Here is a 21651-nt window from a genome sequence, read left to right as displayed (position 1 = left end):
TTTTCCGGCTCCTGCTAGCAGGACCCTGAAGCATTGAGCTCACCCTTTTTTGGGTTTAATTCGAATTTTTGACACTTCAAGTGTTTAGAGTGTTTCACTCGACACTGACTACTCCTCCCATCCATTTGCTGGGGTTTTTTGCCATTTTTCTGTCAAATGCCTGCTTTGTTCGACAGGTGCCCTGAATGTGCCAGGAGGAAGGCCAAATCGGACGTCCACAGAGTGTGTATCCTCTGTCTCCCTTCATCCCATGTCCCTGAAGATTGCGAGATCTGTCAGTCCTGTTCCAAGAGGACCCTGAGGGACGGAGATAATCTGGCTCCAAGGCCTGGAGCTGAGAACTTCAGGATCAAGGTGGGTCTGGGCATGGGAGGACTGGGTCTGAGTCCTCTGCCCGTGCTGTTACCTCTGGGGGGCTCCCCAGTCAAGAGCAGGCCAGAAAACGGCACAGATCTCAGTCTACGTCGATGGCCTCAACGTTGGTGTCGAGAGGGTTGACCACCGTGTGCTCCATCCACCCAGGGTTCTGGGTCGAAGTGGCTGGAACATCAGGGCGTGACCCTGGTGGTTTAACACCTGGCAGGTTCCCTGAACGCCAGGGCATACAAACTCAGCCGCCGGTGCATGATGGATCACGAATGGTGTCTGAACTCAGACGTGGCGCAATGCCTCTTTCAGCAGTGGGGAGAGCCTTGGTTAGATCTATTCGCCACAGAAGAGAATGCGCAATGTCATCAGTTTTGCACGTTGGAATTTCCAAGGCGGCACTCGCTCGGCGGCGCTTTTCGGCGCGAGTGGAGCTGCGGTCTGTTGTGCGCCTTTCCACCTACACCACTTCTGCCCAGAGTGCTGAAGAAGATCAGACGCGACCGGGCCCAAGTTATCCTTGTGGCTCCAGACTGGGCACGAAGATATTGGTATCCCGAGCTACTCAGCAGGTCTGTTGATTCCCCGATTCATCTGCCTCTTCAGGAGGACCTACTGTCGCAGCAGCAGGGTACGGTCGTCTGCTTGAACTTGACCAGTCTCCACCTCCATGCTTGGAGATTGAGCCGCTAAAGTTGAGGCCATTTGACTTGCCTCCTGAAGTTTGTACTGTGATTCTGGCAGCCAGGCGTACCTGCACAAAGTCGGTATACACCTGCAGGTGGAGCAGATTTGTGGCATGGTGCACAGCAAAGGCTGTGGATCCACTCTCTGCCCCCCTTTCTGAGGTTCTCCTCTTCCTTCTTTCTCTTACCCAGCAGGGCTTTGCTCTGTGCACTATCAAGGGCTACCTTTCTGCCCTTTCCGCCTTCTTAAGGCTACCTGATCAGCCTTCTTTGTTCAAGTCCCCGATTGTTAATACGTTCTCGAATGGCATCACTCGTATGTTCCCCCCTGTTCCTTTCGTGATGCCCCAGCGGGACTTGAACCTGGTTCTGACTTACCTGATGTGCGCTACTTGTGAGCCGCTTCATAACTCTCCTCTCCGTCTTCTTACACTTAAGACTGTTTTCCTGGTTGCCATCACCTCTGCCAGGAGAGGGAGTGAGCTCCAGGCTCTTTCCTCCAAGCCTCCTTTCCTTTCTGTTCATCCGGACAAGGTTATGTTACAGACAAGACCCTCTTTCCTGCCCAAGGTAGTCACAGCCTTCCACATCGGGCATCCATCACCTTGCCCACCTTCTTTCCGCCTCAGCATCCCTCTAAAGAGGAAGAGCGGCTCCACCGTCTGGACCCAAAACGTGCGCTCTCATACTATCTGGATCGCACACGCCAGTTCCGTGTGGATGACCAACTCTGTTGGTTACATGGGCGCTAAGAAGGGACGGGCAGTGCACAAACTGACCATCACTTGGTTGGTCGTTTTGTGCATCAAGGCATGCTACTCTTTGTCTAAGAAGGAGCCTCCTGTTGGGCTTAGGGCCCATTCCACTTGGGCCACGGCGGCTACTACTGCCCTGGGCCGGGGAGTCCCCTTGCAGAACATCTGTCAGGCAGCTACGTGGGCCTCGCTTCAAGTTCGCAAGACACTACTGCCTGGACAGCCAAGTCCGGAGGAAGGCTTCTTTGGCCGTTCCATCCTCCAGGACTTTCTGGTGTGATTATTGGTTCGCAGACCCACCACCGGGGTTGGTATTGCTGGGGTATCTATTCTAAGGTAAGGAATCTAATACTAACCTGTTTCTTTCAGATGCAGAAGTTAGTTACCTTCGGTAACGATATATCTGTAAGAAACAGTAGTTCGTGTTGGATTCCTTACCGCCCGACCCATCCTCCCCGTTCTGCGAACCGATATCTAGGGTTAAGGTCACCCCCTTTCAGGGCCCTAGTTTCATGGCACCAGTGTTGGTTTTTATCATGGCTCTGCGTTTCTGGCGCGGAAAAGCTGGGTATAAGAACTGACGTCTGCGCGAGGGCGGCGTCTAAGTACTCCGGTTATGTCATCCCGGCGCCAACGACTACGGACGCGGAGCCGCAGACTATGCCTACCGACGCGCAAGGGAACTGCTACGCAAAAGTTTCCGGATCCAGTCTGACGCCTGGGGATATTCTAAGGTAAGGAATCCAATACTAACTACTGTTTCTTACAGATATATCGTTACCAAAGGTAAGTAACTTGTGCACCTGGCAGAGTGGAGAAAAATTACTCTGGACAAGTGGGTGCTGAATATTGTTTGCAATGGATACAGTCTTCGTTTCACCAGCCCGTCTCCAGCAATTCCACCGGTTTGCTCGCAGTTCCAACTATGCGAGCTCCAGGCGGAGGCTGATGTCCTTTTAAGAAAAAGGGCGATAGAAGACTTCCCTCTATCTCAAAGGGGAAAGGGTCTTAACTCACGTTTCTTCCTAGTGCAGAAGAAGGACAAGAACAAGTTCAGGCCCATTCTGGATTTGCAACAAGCAAACAAATGTATTCGCAAGGGAAAGTTTTGCATGCTGTCTTTGTATCAGATCTATCCTCAGCTACAGAGGGGAGACTGGCTTTGCGCGATAGATCTGCAAGATGTGTACTTCTATGTGCCCATTGCACAGAAACACAGTAAGTTCCTGCGCTTCCTCGTCGGCACCAATCACTATCAGTACACCGTACTACCGTTTGGACTGAAGTCTGCACCCAGGACTTTTTCAAAATGCATGGCTGTGGTTGCAGCTCACCTGCGCAAGACCTGGGTGTTTGTCTACCCTTACCTGGACGACTGGTTGATCAAGGCCTCCACCTTCCAGGAAGCACAATTGCGCTTCAACAGGACGGCCTTCCTGCTGAACCAGCTGGGGTTGCACATAAATATGTCCAAGTCTGTCCCGATTCCTGTCCAGTGCCTCCAGTACTTGGGAGCGTCCATCAATTTACAGCAAGCGTGTCTTCGGAGGGGAGACGCTTATCGATCTTTCGGAAGGTTCAGGCTCTCATAGCTGCTCCATCTACAACAGTGAGGACGGTGTCTTATCTACTGGGGTCGATGGCCTCTTGCATCTTCCTCACTCCACATGCATGCCTACACATGAGGCAGCTGCAGGAATGTTTGGAGGATCAGTGGGACCAGAAGAGAGGGTCCTGGGACGACAGGGTCCGGTTGTCGCTTCACGCCCGACAGTCCCTGAGATGGTGGTGCTCAGTGGAGTATCTCCTCAGAGGGGTTCCTTTCCACAAGGACATTCCCACTCAGACTATTGTGATGGATGTGTCTCTCCAGGGATGGGGAGCTCATTCAGACCATCTACAGATCCAGGTAACGTGGACTCCGGCAGAGTCCACGTATCACATCAATTTCCGGGAACTCAGAGCTGTTCACTTGGCACTGAAGGCCTTTCATCCGTCCTTCCAGACCAACTCCTTGTTTGTGCAGACGGACAATACGACCACTATGTATTACCTCAACAAGCAGGGGGGCTCCAGATCGCGCACCCTGCCGCAAGAACCGCAGGCGATCTGGCACTGGCTGCTAGCAAGAGGATTGACGGTAACGGCGACTCATCAGCCAGGTGTGCAGTGTTCAGGCGTACGCCCTCAGCAGGTTGATCCAAGAAAACCACGAGTGGGTCATAAACGACGAGGTGCTCGACGACATCTTCGCCATGTGGGGCACTCCAGACGTAGATCTGTTTGCCACCTCTGAAAACAGAAAATGCTGCGACTTCGCCTCGAGGTATTACCAACCGGGTACTCTAGTGAATGCGTTATGCATCAGCTGGTCGAACAGCTTTCTGTACGCTTTCCCACCCATTCCCCTGATTCCGGCGGTGCTCATCAAGCTGTCCCAGTCCAGGACGCGAATGATCCTCATCGCTCTGGAATGGCCCAGACAGTGGTGGTTCACGGACCTGCTTCACCCGTCGCTCTTACCTCACCGGCGGCTGCCGTGTCGGCTGGACCTTCTCACGAAGTTCGGGGGGTAGATGGTGCACTCCAACCTCTCATCGTTGAGTTTGGCGGCATGGCTCCTGAGAGAGTGAAATATGGTTACTTGAATCTTCCTGAAGATTGCATGGACATATTGAAGGAGGCTAAGAGGCCTTCCACTAGGACTTCCTACGCTTACAAGTGGAAGAGATTCTGCATCTGGTGCACGTCTAAGAACTATGATCCGACGACCTGCAAGGAGGATGTCATCCTTCCATACCTTCTGCATCTAGCTCAGTCTGGCCTTAATTTCCATTCCATTAAAGTTCACCTCGCAAGTTCACCTCGCTGCATTGACTGCATACAGGGAATGCATTTCGCAAACATCCTTCTTCCAGATTTCTGTGATAAAGGATTTTTTGGAAGGATTGAAGGTGTTCCCTCCTGTTCGGCTTCCTTTGCCTTCGTTGGAGCTGAATGTGGTGCTGTCCAGGTTGATGAAGGAACCTTTCGAGCCTATTCACAAGGCTTCATTGCAGCACCTGTCGTGGAAGGCGGCGTTCCTCGTGGCCATTACATCGGCCCGCAGGGTGAGTAAAATTCAGGCATTGTGTTGCCAGGAACCTTATACTGTTTTTCATGCTGCTAAGGTTGTCATGCGTACTCAACCGAAGTTCCTTCCTAAGGTGATCTCTGACTTTCATGTTAATCAGACTATAACTTTACCAACGATTTTTCAGAACCCTTCCACTCCAGCGGAACGGTCTCTTCATTCCCTGGATGTCAGAAGGGTGTTGAAATTCTACCTGGATAAGACCAAGGATATTCGTACGTCCGAACAATTATTTGTAAACTATGGGTCGATCAGGACTGGTCTGGCTACTTCTAAACAGTCCATCTCTAGGTGGATTGTGTCCTATATCCAGCTATATTATCAGAAAGCGAACAAGACCGTAGGGGGTAAGCCTAAGGCTCATTCTACCAGGGGCAAAGCAGCTACAACAGCTTTGCTTCGAAATTTTCCCATTGCAGAGATCTGCAGGGCTGCCACTTGGAAGTCGGTCCATACCTTTGCTAAGCATTACTGTCTGGACTCTGATGCTAGAGCGGATGCTCAGGTTGGGCATGCTTCGCTAAGAAATCTGTTTGCACAGTAGTGGTGTTGTCTTTTCTCCACCGCCCGGTTGTTTGTGGGGATGGGTTTGCCATTCTAGTCACTAGATTAAGACTATACACAGAAATCCCCTACTACAGAAGGAGTAGTTTCTTACCTGTAACTCCAGTTCTGTAGTAGGGGTATCTCTGTTATTGTCATAAGCGCCCGCCCTCCTCCCCGGTGGAGAAAATGGTACTGTAATGTATGCTACAGGCCTTGCTTTATACACCTTCAAAAAGAACTGGAAGTAAAAGGACTATTGCTGTGCATCCTGGGATACCGAGGGTCTCTGGAGAGTTCCTTAACCCCTTCCCTGCTCATGACGAGCTCAGCTCGTCATGAGGCACAGTTGAGCTGTGCTGATGACGAGCTGAGCTCGTCATGAATAAAGGGGCTTTTAAAAAAGTCAGCACCGGAGGGGAAAACCCTTAGCAGCCAAGGTGTTAAAGGCACGGTATCCTTTTTCCAGACACATAATGGCAGCCTATGGGGCCTGTCTGTCCATCCCCTTCTCTCTATCATTCCAAGGATTTTGTGAAGGGTAAGTTTCTCTATTGGTGAAACTTAGCAGACTGTTAAATGTGATAATGGTGGAATATCCTTTCAATTTGTAGTTGAAGTACTGGACAGTGGAGCCTTGTGAATATAGGCTGCATTATTATCATCTTTAATTTTCTCTTAAGTGTCTATGCAGGACTGCACTGAAGACGGCTTAAGAGATTATTTTTGATTGCTCCAGGGTCCACGCACATGGGCGGGACTATTCACTAGATTATGACTATAACAGAGATACCTCTACTACAGAACTGGAGTTACAGGTAAGAAACTACTCCACCCATACGCTTTCATCTTGTTGCAATCGCTGCATATCTACAAAACAAACCGCATTTGTCTCTTTTTAGAGTGCCTGCTATTAAAGCATTTATGGAATGACTTAAGTCTTTCCCCCAGACTTCCACCTGCTCCAGTATGGAATCTCAACATAGTTCTTACAAGACTCATGGGTCCACCTTTTGAGCTGTTGCACAAATGTGAACTACAAATTTTCACTTGGAAGCCATCACATCTCTGAAAAGAGTGGGTGAGCTTCAGGCACTAACCATAGAATAGACATTTTTACAAATACACCAAAATAAAGTGCTTCTTATAACTAACCCCACATTTTTACCTAAAGTCATTTCTGCCTTTCTTATAAACCAGTCTGTTGAGCTGCCTGTGTTCTTCCCTCAACCAGATTCAGTGGCAAAATGTGTTCTTCACAAGAGCATTACTATACTACATATAAAGACCAAAACCTTTCAGGAAAACCAAACAACTTTTTTATTGCTTTTGCTCCACCACATAAATGCAATCCAATATCAGGTATTGCAAGGTGGATAGTTAAGTGCATTCAAATATGATACATGGGTGATTTTACGGCATTCTTATGAAATATACCCATAGATGACATCTGCAACATGGTCTACACCACACACATTCACAATGTTATGTTAATAATTCTTTTTAAAGCGCACGTACACCCATAGGTTTATTGGCGCTGTTTCAAGGAGACAGAAGTACAATTCCTAAAAATAGGACTGCTTGAAGAGCCATGTTTTCAAGAGCTTCCTAAAGCCCAAAAGGTTGTCACAACTCCTAAGAGACAGAGGGACGGAGTTCCAGAAAGTGGACGCTTGATAGCAGAAGCTGCTGCCTCCTTGCCTCTTTTTGTTAAACGAAGGGGTGGTGGCTAGGCTGAGATGGGCAAGACCGTAGGTTGCGCTGGGGCTTATAGTTGACTATCATATTTCTTATAAATTTAGGACCATTGCCATGTAGGGCTTTAAAAGCAGTGCATCCTGTCTTAAAGGAAATCCTTTGGGCCATCGGCAGCCAGTGTAGTTTCTCCATCCCGGGCCTTGCTGACTGCCATTTAGGTTGTTTCCAAAACAATCTAGCTGCCTGATTTTGGACCATCTGGAGTCTTTTTAAGAGTCCCACTGGAAGACCAAGATACAGGGCATTCGAAAAATACAGTCGAGAGAGTACAAGGGCTATTACCACTTGCACAAGTGCCGAGTGAATCAGTAGATGTGCAATTTTCCTAATTTTTCTTAGTTGGAAGAAGCTAGAGGATTCCACAGCTCCCACCTGTCCTTTAAATGAAAGATCAGCACTAAGAATCACCCCCAAGCTTTTGACCGAGTTGGATGCCATAGGAGGAGAGCCCACATCGGTAGGCCAGAAGTGACGGCCCCAGCTAAGCTCACTCTTCCCATGCAATACTAATTCAGTCTTGCCCGGGTTGCGTTTGAGATGGTTTAAGTCCATCCAACGATGTATATGTAACATTGTTGCCTGAAACTCGACAACAGAGTCCGGGAAATTCAAGGGGATTATCAGCTGCAGGTCGTCAGCATAATTAAAGATGGTAATTTTACGGTCCTTTAGAGAATGTAACAAGGGTCGGAGGTAAAGTTTGAATAAAAGTGGTGAGAGCGATGAACCCTGCGGCACTCCACAGAAAGAATATATCCTTGGGGCTGTAAATGTTCCTAGTCTCACTGATTGCGTCCGATTGGTGACGGTATCCATCTGAGAGCGGGACCCCTGAGGCCGGCCTGTTCGACACGGTTCAACAGTATGTTATAGTCGACCGTGTCGAACGCGGCCGACAAGTCAAGGAGTACCAAAGCCTGATGGATGCCCTTGTCTGCATTAATTCTTAGGGTATCCTGGACCGCAAGAATACACTATTGTGTAGATGTGTTAGCAAGACCGCAAACTTGTGTGGGCCAGGCAGTTGTACGTACACTATTTCAGACCACTGCAACAGCTACAGGTTAGCCACTGCTTTGGGAGATAACTGCTATATAGTCTATGCACAGCATATGATCTACAACTCCTATGCCTCAAACGGAAATGCTGCTTACCCAGTATGCATCTGTTCTTTGCATATAAAGCTGTAAAGTCATATGCGCTCACCCGCCTCCCCGGGTGCCTTTACCTGTGTCTGTAACATCTTACTTAGATACAATATACATGGACATCTCTCTTTATTACTCTTACTAACTCCATCACCCTTTACGGCAAAACAATCTAAGGATGGAGTTGATGCCCATGCGCACTATTACCGAAAGGATGAGACCTACCTCGTGACTGGAGAGACTTCTTCAAACAAAAACAATGCGCAAACATCCGGACCAAACACTAGATGGCGCTCTATGCACAGCATATGACTCTAAGCTCTATATGCCAAGAACAGATGCATACTGGGTAAGTAACATTTTCTTTTCGTTCTCTTTCAAGGATTTTATTTTATTTGTATTTTATTTATAAAGTTTTATATAGCGCAAACTTGATCCCGAAGGATATCGGAGCGCTTTACAATTTGAGGCAATTAAATAACTTCCCACCCTATTCCCCTGTAAACCCACATCCCATTATGGAACAAAAAATGCAAAATGAGAACAAAAAAATGTAATAACTACTAAAAGTTTTAAACAGATAATAAAAACAAAAACAAATCTTTGTATGAGAGGTTTGGGGGCTGGCAGGAAGTCTTTGTGTGTCCTATCCAACAGCGACACATCACTTCCCTGCCCCTGCTCCCTCCTTGTCCAGCCTCTGGGTTTGTTCACAATGGTGTCATCCAGGTGTGTGCTTGGTCTGTATTATCCCTTCAATGTTTTCCCCCAGTGACGTAAAAGTAGGGCTTTAAAATATTGGAAAACCAGTCTACTTTAACTATACCTTTGAAACAATACCAGTGTGGAATACTTAATATGATTAATAATCTATGATAATTGTACTTGCCCAAAACCCATCACATCACTCCTGTCCTCAAATCCCTCCACTGGTTACCCATCCTGCAGAGATCTTTGTTCAAACTAGGTTGCCTTGTTTATCGGGCCCTTGATCACTCTGCACCGGCTTTCATTAATTCTCTGATTTCCCTCCACACCCCTGCCCGAACTCTCCGTTCATCTTACTCTGCTCTCCTCACTGTTCCCCGTTTCCACAAAACTCGCACTGGTGGAACTAGATTTTCTGTTCTTGCACCCCGGTTCTGGAACTCCCTTCCTCTCTCCATGCGCTCCATCCCTATATTTTCACACTTCCGTAAAGCGCTCAAAACTTTTCTGTTCGCCCTGGCTTACCCCCGCTAAACCTCCTGGCCCTGTCTGTTCTGTTCCTTAGAGCTCTCAGCGCCAGGAAGCCGTTTTGGCCATTGTGCGCTCTACAAATAATTTCATTCATTCATTCATTCATTCATTCATTCATTCAGACGTTGTTTGCCGTCCAAAAACGAGTCTTCCTTTGGGGTTAATAGAGCTTCCTGCTTAGTTGCCATCTGGTGTCTAACTTTTGTGCTTTCTAAAACACTGACGAGGGAAATTCGTTTTTCTTAAATATGCCCTCGAGTCTTTAAATATTAAATAACCAATTCACAATTATACTGAATATGAAAAATCGTAAACTTTCCTGGTTTTCTTTTCACTTTGACCACTTTTGGGATATTCTGAATCGCATTTCTGAGCTTGCTTAATGCCTCAGCTGGTGGATGCGCAAGTTGCACCAATTCATTGTTCTAGGTTTAAGACCTCGATGATCGTGCATCACTGTTCAAGGTTACATTTTCTTTTCTAGCCTAATGAGATCTCTCCTCTGCTATGATGCTGCAATACAAGTCACGAATCTCGGCGATCTTGCAATGAGGCAGCAAACTACCTCTAAGTCATAAAAACAAATGTAGCTGGCCCCTACTGAAAGGTGGCCAGTAAACTCCACATTCAGATTCAAAATCTTTTTCCGCCAGTTTCTAGGCCTTCTGTAACCCATAATGCAGGGGCCGTTTCCTACTTCTAAACATCAGAAACCAGCTAAAGAAAGATAATACAGTGTTCAAGTGCCAGATCTGCTTTCCCTGCGGAAAGACCTCGCCTTGAATCACTCATTGATAGCATCATTGTATTGTGTGTATTCATTGTGATGAAAGATCACTTGCATGTGAGACAACAGCAGGACTGCGTCTTAATTCGTGGTAGTAGTGAAAGCAAAAGTCCAATCCCATGACAAACCTTACTCTGTGTGGGTAGACCAGAAATGCACTACTTGTAAGCCCTAACTGAGGGAAGCCTTTCTTGCACACCAGCAGTTAGCATTTTCGACTTCAGCAGTACCCGTAGAAAGTGTTCAGTGTTTTCGCTATAAGGTGGTCAAACCCAAATGCTGAAACCCAAATCCTTCAATCACTCGTAAAAACGATGAGAATTGAGCAACAATTTCGATATCTGTTGGACACTATGGATTGTTACACAGAATCACACGAAAATGAAGGGATTGGTGCTTTCAGAGTTCTAGCGAGCACTGTAACACGATGCCAGCTTCCTCCCCTCTAAGTTATGAAGTTACTTTGAAGGTTAAATAAAAGCTGCCGCCTTTAAGGTCCGAACGTTTTTGCGCTTGGATAATCTCTTCTTCAGAGCTAATTATTTGAAATACTGATTGTACAGTTTATCAATAATTCATTATGCATACTGAATCAGTCTTGTCTCTTGGTACTTTATGAGCGCAGTACATATAGTTTGGCTTATCTGTTCTCGCATTTTATGACCGTATTGTATCAAGCGAATTCGGAAACGGTTTTCACTTTGTTCATATGTAGAAAAAAAGCACATGCTAGTTTCGTTGTATTAATATAAATCTATTTCTTTATTTTAGGTGTCAGAAGTTGGAAAACCGACATTACCATCTTGGCTACACTGGGAACTAGAAAGTAGCAGTCTATTGGGTCTTCCTCTTGATGCAGACAAGGGAGTCTATTATATCGCAGTAACTGCAATGCAGCTATTATCCAATGGAAGTTTCATACCACAGGCAACCGATGTATTTTCTGTTGAAGTTCATCCTGAGGATCATAACGAACCCCAGTCGATAAGAACATCCTCACAAGACACAAATGAGTTGACATCATATGTATGTGGTGTAGATGAGCCAGAGACTATTTTGACTGTAATTCTGGATGCAGACTTGACCAAAATGACACCAAAGCAGAGGTTTGAACTTTTAAATCGAATGAAGAAGTTCTCAGAAGTTGAACTAAATCACATGAAACTGGTGCCAGTTGTCAATAATAGACTCTTTGACATGTCTGCCTTCATGGCTGGACCAGGTAATGCTAAGAAAGTTGTAGAAAATGGAGCCTTGTTATCGTGGAAACTTGGGTGCTCTTTGGACCAGAACAGTGTTCCTAACATTGAGACTGTTGAATCACCAGCTAAAAAGGGAACCATGTCCGCACAATTAGGGGTCCCTGTTGTTGGCTGGCATATTGCTAATAAAAAGTCTCAGCCTAACAAAAGAATTCGAAGACAAGTCAATACAACACCTACACCTGTTACTGCTATTGGACCACCCACAACAGCTATTCAGGAACCCCCAACAAGGATTGTTCCGACCCCTACATCGCCATCCATCGCGCCTCCTACAGAAACCACTGCACCTCCTGTAAGAGATCCTGTGCCATTGCCTGTGAAGCCAACAGTCACAATTAGAAGTAGAATAGTAGTTCAGACACCAACACCTGGGCCAATCCAGCCAACTAGAGTTGTGGATGCAACAACTACTGTACCTGGTCAAATTCGCCCAACAGCAACCAGACCTGGATATGTAGAGCCTACTGCTGTAGCAACACCACCCACAACTAAGAGACCCCGGGTGACGACTCAAAAGCCTGCCACGCCACCAACAACCGAGTCCTCAACAACTACAACAAGAAAGCCTACCAAGAAAGCAAGAACCACAAAACCCAAACCTCATACTACTACCAAAGCACCAACTACCAAAATGGAAACCACCTCAACACAAGGCCGTGTGCGTACTAGCACAAGTGGGACTATTCAGATGTTGGAACCAAACAATGCCCCAGAACTCAAAAACCATATTGATAGAGTTGTCACTTGTGTGGGTACTTATTTTGAAGTAAAAATTCCCTCAGACACCTTCTATGATTATGAAGATGGTACTACAGATAAACTTAGACTGACACTAAAGCTGAAGAACGAACAGTTGCTTCCAGAAAACTCATGGGTCCAGTTCAATAGTACTAGCCAGCTTATGTATGGCATGCCTCATGCCAGTCTTGGAAGAAAACATGAGTATTTTATGCACGCTTCTGACAAAGGGGGTAAAACAGCTGTAGATGCTTTTGAGATTCATGTGCATAACAATACAAATGCTGACAGAGCTGCTGTAAAATTTAAAGCTAAATTTGAAGGCGATTACAAGTCGGTGATTAATGACATAAATAAAAAAATCTTATTAGTCAAGAAATTAGCCATGGCATTCGGAGATCGAAACAGCACTAGCATTACATTGAAGAATATAACGAACGGATCCATTGTCGTCGAATGGACAAATAATACTCTTCCTTTAGATCCATGTCCAAAGGAACAGATTAAAGCCATGAGTCGAAAGATTGCTGATGATCGTGGCTATCCACTGCCTCTTTTCACAAATGCCATGGTCCCAGAATTCAAACCTTTAAACATCTCTGTGATTGGCACAGGCAGCTGTAAAAATGTTCAGTTTATTCCTGTGGGAAAAGATGGAAGAATACCCTCTGCTGCACCCCCAACTCTAGATGCTGATCGGGATCCACAGAAAAGCAGTGAAGATGATGTGTACCTGCACACTGTTATTCCTGCTGTAGTTGTGGCTGCGATCTTGCTTATTGCTGGGATTATTGCTATGATTTGTTATCGTAAGAAGCGAAAGGGTAAGCTGACTATTGAGGATCAGGCAACTTTCATCAAGAAAGGTGTACCTATTATATTCGCAGATGAACTGGATGACTCAAAACCGCCTCCTTCTTCAAGCATGCCATTGATCTTACAGGAAGAAAAGGCTCCCCTCCCACCACCTGAATATCCTAATCAGAATATACCAGAGACTACCCCTTTGAACCAAGACACCCTTGGAGAGTATACGCCACTGAGGGATGAGGACCCTAATGCTCCTCCTTATCAGCCTCCCCCACCTTTCACTGCACCCATGGAGGGAAAAGGTTCTCGCCCTAAGAACATGACCCCGTACAGGTCACCACCTCCGTATGTGCCACCTTAATGGTTGAACAAATTTTTGAGGGGGTGGGTGGGGTGGCTGGCTGTACACGTTCCACACCAGTGTTGTCTGTATGAATTGATAGCCTGCAAATCAATGCCAAGAAGTCAGGACGCAGCTGTTTCTAGCAAAAAGTCCAGAATCTATCAAAGCAAGAAGACTTTCAACACCACCTCTTGCCCTAAAGTATACTTGATGGAATTTTTGTCACTGAGATCGCTAACAGCTTTGATTTCTTATTTGATCGTACACATTTTTCTTGCTTAGACTGCAGGATTGTACAAACTTATAAAGCAAAGAGGACGAATTTGCAGACAGCACTGGGGGTGGCCTTTTGAATCTCTGCTGTTTGCCTTTAACACTAACTGTACTGTTTTTTCTATTCACGTGTGTCTAGATACATGACGTAACATTAAAAAGGTAGCCTAAAAATTTAAATTAAAAAAAAAAGACAACGAATTTCAATGTTAAGTTTTTACATTTAATATGCTCTTTACCTAAACGTGTATGTGTTAGGTATTTCAATTGGGGGGCGGGGGAGCAGAAGAGTTCAGAGGAAATAAGCTTTGCTAAAAATATGCACCGCTGGTGTTTCAAACCCAAGTAGATAAATATGGGATTGTGGATAGAAGTCTTATAGGGGCGTGGGGAAAAGAAAACTCGACAATTCTGTTGCTTGACTTTGGTGTTAATGTATAAAGTAGCTTCAACTGGAGTGTAGGAGTTGGTCTGGACTATTTACAGATCTTTCTGGCCCTGACACTGTCAGCACGATTACAGGAGAATTGTTGCTAGTATTGAGACTCCTTTTGAAGAGGATACATTTTCTTGAGTACTACTTTTGCATTGATTGTGTTTCGGTGACACAGCATGCAATGACAATTCTACAATGAAGTGTTCACTGTTGCGGGGAAATCCACTTACGAGAGAGTAGCCCTGCCTACGACAAGGACCATGCCCTCCCGGCATGCAAGCCAACATTTTAACACCACGTGTCAACAAGGAGTTGGAGCCACTTATGGCCGGCCCCAGAAAGGCAAAATTCCATAAAGTATTTTTGAAACACTTTTCGGGGAACTATTTTTGGTAAGGTGCAATATTTTTGTGGTGTTATGACGTTCTTTCACTTAAAAAAAAAAAACAGAGAGCAGCTTATTTTAACGATCCCAATCGCAATTCGGAGATTCTTGTCCTTAGCTATACAGAGATTTTTCTCTGTGTGCATGCACACACTTCTGGATATATCCAGTAGCTACAAGCATTAAAATACACACAAAATATTGTTATAAGTAGTTGAGCAAAGCAAGCAAATCAGCCCTGATTTTTTTACTAACGTTTTGATACAACCTTCGATTGTTTTATTAAAAAAAGAAAATATTGAAGTGCTTGCAGCAGTTTGTACAAGGTTTAGCTTTTCAGATTTCAGCGAATGGACTTTCTTTTTTTTTTTTGCTCTTTCTTTTTTTTGTTTAAATTTTGAGGTTCCGTTTTAATTTCTTGCCTTTAAAAAACAGTGAAACAGATTTCTAACATATTTATCATATAATTTTGGCTTCATGAAATCGTATTGTTTCCCTTCTGGACTAAACATTTTAAGCATGATTTTGCCTTACTGTATGAGAGCGGATTTATTTTTGGTGCATTATTAGGGAAGAAATAATAAAACGCAATAATTTTTCTCCACCCTGGATGTTGTGGTGACTAGACTGGCAGACTGCGCGCAAAGCTGATACTTTTAAGCCATATGACTGTTTTTCTAAGTGAATGAGAGCTGATATGGCCCCAAGTAGGTTAGAAGCATTGTTAAATAAAGTTAGGGCGCTCGTTACGTACCAGGGTGCTGTTTCCCATCTAGCCTTTTAAGCTAAAAAGGAGTTCAATGTTCTTTTTTGGTTCCCAATCACATAAACTTGCCCAGCTGCCTTTTTGATCATATGTGTTTCTGATCACAGCTTCTGTTGTGCCTTTAGATGCAAGCCCAGAGGTATAATATATTTTAGTTTGTCAACTTTACTCATAAGTTGTCTCTGCTTTGTCCAAGTTGCATTGAATCACTCTTTTAGTTGTCAATTACATTTAGCCTAGTCATAGGGAGATTGCTGGGCAATAAAACTTACATAATTATTTGGCTGATTGCCCCACCATTAAATACCTGAAACGACTTTGATTAACTTAGTGTTATTACAGGAAAGCACATCAATAGGACAGAGTTGGGATGGACTACTTGACTGTGGAAACAAACTACTGAAAACTACAAATTTCGTTACTTAAAGCTACTGCAGTGCATTCTATTCAATTTGGTTGTGTTTTAAGTAGAATGCCTGGTTTCTAAGCTCACTCCGGCTTCTAATTGAAACCACCTTCCCAAGCATTAGGCTACACCTTAAAAATGTCTTCAGCAATGGCATAGCACTGTTGCCAAGTGGCACTGTTTCACATCGTACGTGCAGTTGCTGACAAATGGGCAGGGCCGGACTGGCAGTAGGGGGAATCAGGTGTTTCCTCGGTAGGCTGAAAGGGTGGGGCTGGTTTTGTTACTGGGGCCAGTTTTGAAGTGGTGCTTGCAGTCTCGGGCCCCCAGTACCAAAAGCACAGTGCATTTCCCCACCCACCCAGCTCCTCTCCGCCCGGGGCTGGTCCAATAAAATTGCCAGGGCTGCCTTTGATGTCCAGTCCAGCTCTGTTAACGGGAAGTGGTGACTATGGAACATATAAGTCACCACTGGAGCCAGTTTGTAAGGTTTGTTTTCCTACACCTTTATAGACCTGAGACCCAAAGACCTAGTTTTGTTTTAATATGCTGGACATTCCTCGGGTTTGAGGTATTTTGTGACAATTTTTGAATTAACTTGATATCTTCATCCCCCAAAGTCTTCAGACTGATTGGCAGGTGCAAGAAACAAGTGTCAGCCAGTGAGATTCACATGAATGCCTCCAATGTCACACAAGGATTTCTCATGTGATCTTGAGTAGATTCACCCAAAAACAATAGTTAGCTGAATGACAAGCTGACCCTGGCATCCCTCCAGTGAAAGTTAATACGCCCCTTCCTGGGCTCATATCTGCTAATGTTAATTGCATTTTGGCATGATACTCGCATCTTGCAATGAGGTAGCCGTTTTTTTAAATATTCAGCTTCCCTGAGCCTAATTCGCCCTTGATCCATCGAGGCGGACTGGGCCGAATATAGCGGGTCCAGTGCCCCATTTCATGGGTACAGGTGTAGTCCTGTAACACCATACCTGAATGCTTACCTCTAGCTCCTCTGGAGATGTCGAGGCCCAGCTGTTGAACATTTCTTTTTGACAGGCAGCAGCTACTGTGTTGCCTCTACTGAGACAGGAAGTCCAGTCTAGGAAAACCGCTCCAAATCTCCTTATCCTCAACGCTGACTCGCTAATGCTTCACCTTTTTATACTTGAGTCACCTGCTCCAGCGATGGTTGTGTCCTTTCTCTGGAAATAGAAGCGAATAAATATACACTAGTGGATCCGTCAAATAGCAAGATATTGTTAGTAACAGAGTAATTGGTCTGTCTGTACGTAATCTATCTGAGGGACAGAACGCAGAGGCAGGCGAATTTAACAGGCGACCGTCTATAAAACATGGATGGGACTTCAATAAGTGTTAGACCTCTTCAAGGCAAGATGCTTTTCCAAAATAGACAAGTTTGTATCAATGCATTGCAAGGAGTGTCTGAGCTACTGCTCCATAGTACACCCTGCTACTTTGATTTTGCAGGTCTCTCCTCAGGTGAGGAATTTAATGCTCCATTATGCTTCTCTGTTTATTACTTTATTTCAGTCATTCAAAAAATACTCCTTCATAAGGCCCATGGGTTCATGATTGCCCTAGACAGCTTGAGAACTCTGGTACACTGAACATCTGTTTAGCTGCAATCCTCCTTTTAAAGTATGCATGATGTCTTGTCTCAGCACAGAACCGCCATGCCAGAAACTCGTGAGGCTAGCTTTTTCATAAATGTATCATTGTAAGCTAAGACTCATCTGTTGTGTGCAGCACAACCTTTGAGTAGGTGGGCCTCCTCGGGTTTATTATAAGGGAGGACTTTGATTCTTGGGGGCCCTCCACTCCTTGGCCCTCCGAGAAAGAAGTGTCAGTTACTCTTGGGTTTCTCTTGAATAAAAATGTCTATCACAACAGTTCAGGGATACCTAGCAGCGATCTTGTCGTACAAATTCTCTTCTGGTGAGAGACCTTTGTTCACAATTCTATTGACATCTAGATTTTTAAATTACTTTGTTAAAAATGTTTCCACTTCTTTTCAGGGTATCCCAGTCTGAACTAATTTTGGTTCATACTTTTCACATTGGTTCCCGATTTGGTCACACGCACAATTGCTTGCCAGAGTATTTCTAAATATACGCCGCTTTACTTATGGCAGTTGTGTTAGCTAAAAGGGTGGAACAGCTATATTGCCTTGGGGCTTCTTTCACATTGCAGGCTAACTCTAGGATAAAATAGCATTGATAGTCCTTTCTCCCACCCATGGTTGTTATTGAATACCACCTATGCCAGCTGTTTTGTACCATCCACCTTAGCCTTATAAAAGGCAAGAGAAGATGCACTGGCTAGACCTGATAAATGTCTAGCAATTGTGTAGAGATTGTCTAGTTACAGTATTTATTTTCATTGCCTCCTTTGTGGGGCGGAGGTAAACTGTTTAGTTGGTCTTGTAGGGTGTTCCAGTTTAGTTCATTGGTCACACTGCAACTTGGGCTTCCATCCTACTCCACACTCTACAAGCATGATGGGCACAAATGCGCTTTTGATGTGCATTGCTTAAAACCTTTCTAATTGGAGTTCTAGAAATTGATTCTCTTCCCTCTTGATTAAGCTATGCTTTGAGAGTGTCTCTTAAATGGAATTTGCCTGTGAGTAGCCAATAGAAATTCATGTTAACCTTCATTAACGTTCTTGCTCATTTGTATGACCACTCCTGCAGATTCTCTATTGCTTTTCTGCCTGTTTTTTGACAATGGCGTTGTCTATTGTTTTGCATTTTCTATATTTTGAGGCTTTGCCCTCTGCGTTTTTAGCCCCTGTGAGAGCATGGGAAAAATAGAAGTGGAGCGGACGTATCCTTCTCCTATGGCACAGTCTATGTTACTCCCACTTAGTTTCAAGTGAAGACTTACAACTGCACACACAAACCGCTGAACAGTGTTGCCTGGTGCCAGTGACATTCCTGAACATGTCTAGTGCTAGGGTGCAAGGTTTATGTAGGCATCTGCAGGAGCTATTCGGTCTACTTGAAAGAGCCTTACAGAAAGAAAGTAACGTTTTTTGTATCTCTTCTGTACTGCTGTATAGGAGTTGCTCGTTCACATCTTGCCTGCAGCAAGGAATTCTATAAAAGTTGCTCTTACAAGAAAAAACGCCCATGTTAGGCTCTTAAATTCAAAGTTAATTTGATAAAAAATTATTAACTCTTGGGTTTTAATTTAAAAGGAGGTTTATAGTATGCACGTAGAGCCCTTAGGTAGTCTGTTAGCACTTGAATATATGAAAAAGTTGCATTGAATGTAAGTAATTGCTCTACTGTTTTCAAACCATTTTAAGTTTTGGACTTAACTGCAGTTGAAATGTACAGAGAAGCATTTTTTTTGTTTTCTAGACACTGTTGAAATTACATTTTTTTTAATATTTCCAAATATCTGAAATTAAAAAATAAGGTAAAAGCAATTTCTTAAAACTACATTTTGATTTCTGCCTGTCCTGAATAAGCTTTTGTTTTTGCAGAACATTTAAGTTTTAGGTTGATGCATAATCACTTGAGCAGTAGCTAACCATTCCAACAGGTTCCTTCTACTGTATTGATGCGATCATGGTTATTGATATGTGAATCAGTACGATTAAGTCAAATATCTCCCTGAGCAAGTATGAAGTCATTCAAAAGCTTGAGCTGTTCGGAGTTTGAAAGGCCTTACAAACAAGTTCCGTTGTCCAGGCAACTGGAATTACTGCGTACTGGCCATGCGTAAAATGTGTTTAGGCCTGAGCCTTCTTGTCACCATAGAAACTAGAGTCGAAGGGGCAGCAAATTGAATAATAATGGCAGTCTTCCCCATTTTGAGCACCGGAGCTGTTTGTTTATGCCACTATACACTGTTGAGGGAAAATCTTGTATTAAACGTGTTCACAAACCACTGATGTCTTTTTTTTGTTTCCTTATATACAATTTCTTTAAATGTTTTTTCTACATAATGTATAGAAACATCCAAATAAATAAGTGGGCTTTACTACAATCACCTGACGTGAGAACTTTTTCATCCCCACTCTTGCACAGTGCTGAAGCATTTACTCGTTTGAATCAACTGTCACATTACAGCAGCCCGGCGCGTTGAAAAAGATCGAACTCATCAAAAGCAGTACGCAGCATTTGTTTGAAACTGGTTGAGTGCTTGAGTATTAGATGTATCTCCGAGAGATCGACCTCTGCTCATGATCTGTGATTCGGTAAAATATTTACTATAAGATTGCAAGTATGTCCGGCTCTTGTATGTAACTTAACTTTGTGAATCGTTCATCTCCAGTCTGTGTATTGGTCAGTAGTAAAACTTTATTCAGTGCCACTAGTTTGGCCTAGTGAACCCTGACCTCTAGTTCAATACTTTATTTTCAATTGTGAGTTTGGTTAGTGTATTGCATAGTCTCCTTGAATTAATTTAGTTGATGCAGTTACACTTTTGATTTAAATTGGATTTCATTTAAATGTAAGTATGATAGTAAAAAAAAAATCTGTATTCAAATGCTTGGAATCCTAATCTGTATCCAGCTGTATTTTCTTTTCAGCTTTGAGGTGCGTACTATATTCTCTGCAACTGTGCATTGCTTTGTATGGCAGTTTTTCAGAGGAAAAAAAACAGCAATTGCTCTCAGATGTTATGAAGGATTACCTTCTCTCTATAATAGGTCTGTGGTGTGTCCCAGTAGGATTCTGTTAAAGGCGAATGTGTTTCTGTTTTATTTGGCCTTTTCTAATTTTCTCATCTCGGTATGTCAGTTAACCGTGTAAGAACATAATTGTGACTTTACAATAGCCCTAACTCCATATTGACATTTCCAAATTTGGATTACTGGGCACCCTCTCCCCTCATTACGGAAGAGCGAAAGGAAAGCTTAAACCAGTCAAGAAATGAATAAAAAGGAAACATTTATTTTTAAACACACTTGAGATTACCCCTTAATCAATTTTTTTTTTAATGGTGTGGTTCATTAACATTTTGTATTAAAATCTAGCAACGGAGAAGGATCCCAATGCCGTTTTTTAAAAAAAGTTTGAGAGAATAACACATATTAATTTGAAATTATGATTGTTCGCCATTATGAATTTCACTAACCGTGAACCAAATGTTAGTGTTGTAATGATTCTAGTTGTTCTTGTCAGATGTTTCATTCCTTTTACTCAGCGTAATTCCTGTAGCATCGCAGCCTCATTGGGAGCTTTTGGCTGCTTTAAGTCCATAGTTTTTGAGAGTGTAATGCACAGCCTGCACCAAGTTTACTAATCACCGGATTGTTGGAATTAATGGACCATTGAAACAAGGTTATCTTGGAGGATAGTGAAAAAGATATCCGATTATGGTTCTGTAATGCTGCAACAATGTCAGTTCATGGTGGTTCCAGATGTTGATACGTAAAAGAAAAAATATTGTGATCTGCAGTCTCTTGAGTTTATTTCTGACATAAATCTGTTATTCCAGGACCCATTTTTTTCCCTTTAGCTGGTTTATAGTATGCAAAATGTGACCTATGTAAGTAGTTAGGCAGATATTTTCCTCTTGTCCCATCAAATTGAAAACTTTAACCCAAACATCTCTATTACTATGTTCTTTCCTCCAATTACAGGAAGGTCCTCCACCCATCAGAAGTTTCTCATGGATACTTCCAACCACAGAATACTCTCCATTAGAAGGTCCCCCTGGAACTTGACTGGATACAAAACAAAATTCCAGCAATGCACCAAGGTGTGCCAGTAGTTGGTGTTGTAGGACTCTGCGCTGACTGCATATTGCCCCAGAAGTGATGAAGTGAAGTTGCA

General features: G+C 43.9%; 1 protein-coding gene across 2 annotated transcripts in view; it reads left to right on the top strand.

The window, feature by feature from the left end:
• DAG1 (dystroglycan 1) overlaps positions 1–19756 on the top strand; it is a 150684-nt gene extending 130928 nt beyond the window's left edge. For both annotated transcript variants that reach the window (XM_086938818.1, XM_086938819.1), the window contains exon 3: positions 11187–19756. In XM_086938818.1, coding sequence (XP_086794944.1) covers positions 11187–13589 — 2403 coding nt within the window. In that variant the 3' untranslated portion in view covers positions 13590–19756. The remainder of the gene's footprint in view (positions 1–11186) is intronic.
• Positions 19757–21651: the final 1895 nt, after the last annotated feature.

This window comes from Lissotriton vulgaris, chromosome 9, assembly GCF_964263255.1.
Source record: "Lissotriton vulgaris chromosome 9, aLisVul1.2, whole genome shotgun sequence".
Classification (NCBI taxonomy): domain Eukaryota; kingdom Metazoa; phylum Chordata; class Amphibia; order Caudata; family Salamandridae; genus Lissotriton; species Lissotriton vulgaris.
Note: the sequence above shows the minus strand (reverse complement) of the source record. Positions and strands in the feature narration are given on the sequence as shown.